This window comes from Schistosoma mansoni, assembly GCF_000237925.1.
Source record: "Schistosoma mansoni, WGS project CABG00000000 data, supercontig 0222, strain Puerto Rico, whole genome shotgun sequence".
NCBI classification, from domain to species: Eukaryota; Metazoa; Platyhelminthes; class Trematoda; order Strigeidida; family Schistosomatidae; genus Schistosoma; species Schistosoma mansoni.
This window is the reverse complement of record NW_017386088.1, coordinates 55,854-61,797: the sequence shown is the minus strand read 5'-3', so window position 1 is coordinate 61,797 and position 5,944 is coordinate 55,854. Positions and strand designations below refer to the sequence as shown.

At 36.7% G+C, this 5,944-nt stretch overlaps 1 protein-coding gene across 1 annotated transcript in view; it reads left to right on the top strand.

The window, feature by feature from the left end:
• The window catches only part of Smp_180020 (lyst-interacting protein, putative), a gene marked incomplete at both ends in the record, with an annotated part of 31,111 nt that overhangs the window by 1,761 nt on the left and 23,406 nt on the right, over positions 1-5,944 (top strand). Inside the window, 3 exons of the mRNA XM_018792065.1 lie at positions 584-1,134; positions 2,489-2,952; positions 5,232-5,500. Of these exons, the coding sequence (XP_018647264.1) occupies positions 584-1,134; positions 2,489-2,952; positions 5,232-5,500 (1,284 nt within the window). The remainder of the gene's footprint in view (positions 1-583; positions 1,135-2,488; positions 2,953-5,231; positions 5,501-5,944) is intronic.

The following is a 5,944-nucleotide window of genomic DNA, read 5'->3' as shown; positions in this document are numbered from 1 at the left end:
ACGGAACTAATTAAGTATTAGTATGTTAAATAATTTGAAGCTCAATTCAGCTGTTTGTTTGAGCGATGTACCTACTATTTGGAAATTAGTTAAACATACTTACTTTTGATTCATTTAGTAATGTTTGTTTGAATCTTCCCATCGATGTGTTAGGACTGCAACCGATCAGTCTCTAATTGGCATATGTGCATATTGTGTGTATTACTTCGATATAGCCTTAATTCACAAGCATTATAAGCAAAGATGGATAGTGGCTAGCAGTGGAATCCAGTACCTGAATTTAAACTTTACCCCGTCGCACAAGCAAGTGACTATCAGGACTCAGTGGCCGAGTGGATAACGCGATGGCGTTTGAAGCGAAAGTTACTGGGTTCGAGTTCCAGAGTGAACATCAACTCTGGGATGCAGGCGCATCCAGCTGACGAGTCCCAAATACGACGAAACGCGCGTCCTGGATTCCACTGCTGGCCACTATCCATCTTTGCTTACCGTACTTACTTTTGGTTCATAGTTCGTAAATTTTTATACAAAATTAACTAATCTTGTGTTTTTTGTGTATATTTGTGTTCTAACTCATGAAAAGCTGTCAAAACCAAACTTACAACAAACTATCATCAATAATGGTGTTTTAGTCCCATCTACTATTGAAAATTCAAATATATCACAATATGATCAACCATTGACTAAGATTAAATCTAGACATTCGAATCATACAACTACTATTCCCACATTAAATATGAAAGAAAATAAAACGGAACAATCGAATAAAGATGTTAACGATGAACCACATAATAATAATTGTCTTGACGGAAACGATGATTACTGTCAGAATCCAATTCGATCACTAGTCGACTCATCAAATTTACAAACATTATCAACTAATCATTTATCCATGGAATCCATTCAATCTAATTTGAATGATACAAATAAAGAAGCAATTGATTTAAAAGAATTTGAATTACTTGAAGAATTTGCTGAAACATCATCATTCTCCAATTTGAATACATCATATATTTCGAAACTATATAAAACCAATTCAATCTTAGATAGAAATGGTAAACAATCAAAAGAAATGCTTCAATCTGATCCGTTACCAACCATTTGTTCTAATTATAAAAAGTCAATAACAATGGGGTAATTTATAAAATTTCATTATGTTGAAACAGATTACTTATTTATTTATTATTCATAAAGTCTAGTACAATAGGGTACTGTAAGTGTGTCATGTAAATAAAACTATTATTTTATTTTATTTAAGCACACAAATATTGGTACAAGGAAGCACCAGATAAATATGCGCCGCACAAATCTCATTTGATTTGTGTGAGGGCTGTGATACTGCCCAGGTGCCCAAACTGAAGCAGGTGGTTTTCTTAAGGGGGCCACACTCAGAGCCTTTGACCTAAACATCTGATCCACAAGACAGTGGAGCATCGTAAGGAGATGCGATCCCATGGTAGCCAGTGACCAACGATTAATTCATACGCCATTTGTTCCTTCAGGGTACTGAAGCTCATGTGCACCGCTGGTTTGGAATGAGGGTTTTCGAACTCCCCTAGGTGGACTTTCCGTGTCCACCAACCTGGTTAAAGCGTCGGACATTCGCTTTTCGTCCTCTCACCTTCGTAAACAACAGTAATGCTTCGAGAAGGCAGTGAGTAGGACTTCCCTGACAGAGGCTATATACGTGTGGCCATGTGAGAGCATTTTGAGAGGGAGGGTGGCCCCTTCCCACTCTCGGCCGTACCAGGGCATTTAGGGGGCAAAAAAAAATAAAACGATAAGATTGTGGAAAATAAAAAGGTTGTACAATCGATAAATAAATGTATGAGTATTGTATCTAATGATGATAAAGTTCAGTCAAAAATATAATGAAGAAATACTTATTCTATCTTACTTTCATGAAGAACAGTGAAAAAATATATGCCTTCTATCTTCGGCCTTGTCCAGTTGAAGTCTTAAGCTGTCGAGTTGTGTACCCTTTAGAAAAACTACTGAAGACCTGTGATGGCTTGATAGTTGATAGACTAACACATCAGTCTTTAATACTACACCGCCATATCATAACCTAATCACCTCTTTGCATAGTTATATCCAATCCCAAGGTTGGAAAGTATTGGGTGGGGTGGAAGCTACTGTGATCTTATTCATATATTTTGTTCAGGCTACTGAAGTCGGTTTTTCATGTTCATGATATGGAATAAACTGTCTTCAGTGTATTCGAACACATGTTACCGGACCTCTCCAAAGCCTGTGTTCGATCCCTGATAGGGTCATAGGTGTACCCTTCTGAAAAGTCCCAGACTATAAAGAAGCAGGAGTCCAGTACTTCCTGGCGTTCAGTGCTTGTCTGACTAAAATCAGTCCGTGATGTGAATTGTGAAATTCAAAAATCTCAACAAACCACTTGAGGAATGATTGCACTCGTCGAAAATTAAGAACTACTTTGTCCTCCTCTCCCCATTATCCCTTTGCTCTTATGTTTTAGGCAACCAAGTTCACATGTTCAAATCCATTCTAGACACTTGGTCAAAGATGATATTTTAATTGGAAATAAAATTCATCGAAACGATACAGTAAATCGTCTCACAAATGAATCACATGATGCTAAAATGGCAAATGATTTTAATTTGCCTAATAATAATAGTAATGAATGTAATGTTGATAGTATATTGGGTATCCCAGGTTCACTGGATAATCAATGTAAGGTAACGCGTTTTCATATAGTGAAATCACCATGTAATCAATCTCAATCATCATTAGTAACAAATAATCAACAATTGGAATTATCTAACGAACATCAATTGGCTTCGATGAAACAATTCAGTTCTTCAAATCCTGATGACTATGATTTCGATGATTCACATTCATGGAGTTTCAGTACTTCAGATATAAACGATGCAAAATTGTTGACTGGATATAATTTGTCCGAAGTATCACTTACTAATTGTGGTAAGTTCAATAATATTCAATATCTCCTTGTAACTAAGCTGGTTTCTTTACGCTGGTGTTTGGCTGTCATGGAACAATTTCAGATGTTCGACAACATCCAATGTCGATAGTCCAGACACTCGACTGCTCTAGTTTTTGACAGTTGTATGGGGATTTGTATCGTTTACGTATATATGAATATGTGCCCCAGGGGAGTGGAGTTGCTGAAATCAGCAGCTATCATTTTATCGGGCGGTTGTTGGTTATAATAATAGGATTAAAAATAAAGGAAAGTAAAAGCAGGAAGAGTCGGAAAAATACATTAATTAATTGAGAAAAATAAGTATACAGTTAAAATAATAAAAGATAAGGTAGGGTAGGATAGGTTAACAATAAGCAACATAACATGAAACGACCAGAGGACATAGCGGATATAAAACATATTAGTACAAAAGCATTTTGTCCTGTGTACTTATATATTCTTATGTGTGGTAGTGAAAGTAAAATATTTCGATAGTTGAATTCATGACTAGTGGAGTCCGATCCGTGTCGGGTAGAAACAGGTACCTACCTCAGACGATTCATGAATGACTCCACAAGATCATGAATCTATTGAAGTTAGACATTAACACTGTCGGATGCCTGCTCAGTGGCCTAGAGGTTGGGTGTTCGCGCGCGAGACAGAAGGTCCTGGGTTCGAGTCGCTCACGCGGAATCGTGTAAGCTCACTACTGAGCAGTCTCATGCTAGGACGAGACGGCCATCCAGTGCTTCCAGGTTTTCAATGGTGGTCTAGGTTAGATCGACTCATGAATACAACTATTAAAATTGCTACAATCTTCACAAACCCCATTCTTAAGGTAAAATATGATTATTCACTGAGAGTGAACAAACTGGCACTTAACACACTGACTATTAAATATGTGATTTCCCTTCCTCTTATTGATTTCTACTCCGAACTCACTGATTGTCACTGCTTATAATTGCCTGGAGTAAAGAATTGTCTAGTCTATACTCTGGTTCTCTATTCTTGATTGTGAATTATGTATCTGATATAACTTTTATTTATTTAAACACATAAATATTGGTACAAAGAGGCTCCAGATACATATGCGCCACACAAATCTCATTTGATTTGTATGAGGGCTGTGATACTGCTCAGGTGCCCAAGCCGAAACAGGTGGTTTTCTTAGGGGGCCAAACCTCGAGCCTTTGACCTAAACATCTGATCCACAAGAGAGTGGAGCATCATGAGGAGATGCAGTCCCATGGTAGCAGGTGACCAACGATTGATTCATACACCATTTGTTCCCTCAGGATACTGGAGCCAGCCCATGTGCACCACTGGTTTTGAATTCGGGTTTTCCAACTCTTTAATGATGAGTACTATTGTTGATAGTTTGTAAACAACTAAAGTGAATCTATGCAATAAATTAGTTCGTAAACTGTTCTTCTATGATCATTGTTCTTGCTTTGTTCAGATTTTGGGCGAGTGGATGCCCAGTTAATGTATGAAGTGATAAGACCGCTAATCAGAGAGCAGCGAATTATCGATTGGAGCAGTAACACATGAAATCCGTACGAGCAGTCTAGAGTGCTTATCGATCCTGCTTCTGCCTAGCCCAGCCAGTTAAGTCCAGAACACCAATAACAGCCTCTGGAATATGAATCATTGTATTTCAAGCATACTGAGTTTATATACCAAACAGACTGACCACATTGTACCAATAAAATAGGAAATAACATTTGTACAAGATTTAGCCAAATGTGGCTGTAAATGTGGGAGGCAGCAATTAATAAACTAGGGATAACTCAAGAATAGTAAATCGTACAATAATAGTCTATAGGTCAAAATAAAGCTTATAATAAGAGGAACATGAGTATGAATAGTTTAGTTATTTAGCAATTATACGATAATAAATATATGCATAATACTGGTCCATAAATGGATCCCAAAGTTACCATTCATTATTGTTATCGGGATATACCAGAAGGGATTAAACTGTATAAGGTTCTTTAGTTAATAGAAAGTGTTTTCATTATCAGTGACTGTAATGCAATAAATACGATTCATAGTTTAATGTATTTAGCTGTACATAATTGTTGAATACTACCAACTCTGGTCTTGTAACCCACAAATCTTACTTCATTTATTGTTGTTATTATGATCATGTATCACAAAGTTAGGACAGTAGAAGAGTCAAATGCTACTCAATGTACGACACATTGAGCTTTGTTTATGATATTTCACTTGAATCAAAGTTTAATTATTTTATTGTTACATAATATTTATTTCATAGACGATTTTATAAATCAACCGAATGAATCAACACTTGTTCGTTCCATGTCAACATTTACTTCAAATAAAATCAACTCTTCATTGCCTGGTCAATCTGTCAAAGCTATTCAAAGTATCCATTCTTCCTCGGAAAAAGCTGATCATGATGTTTATGCCAAAAAATCCTCTGAAACTGTTAAATACAATCAGAAATCTATTTCTTCTCATAGTAATGATGAGTCTATCAATGTCGTTAATGAATTGAATGATGAACAGTTAATTGATGGACAGGTATGTCTTGATCTTGTTTTTTTTAAAAATGAAATCAAGTTTCAGTATAATGACGAATCGATCAGGACCAAGGAAGTAACCTCACAATCTTAATAAGGGAAGCACTGTCTTATCTTTACATCCTGGTGGATTGGTGATAAGAACAGTCATCTGTGAATCTGGGATTGAAATGACTGTTAGTGAATTCAACAACAATGAAAGAAAGTGATACTTCGCTGAAATCCTTGTAACGATTTAAAGTTAGGACTAGGGAATGTATTTTAATCAATTCCTCAATCACGGGACTTAAATCATCCTGAAGGAATGAGGGAGACAAATATACACAGGGGCAACCGCTTAGCGATAGCGTAGGGATTAATGGAGGGAAATAAATCGAAAAGTTTAAAAGGGGAGTGTCAGCAGAGGTGGTGTGACGACCAAGATCTTGGGAGGAAGCATGAGGTG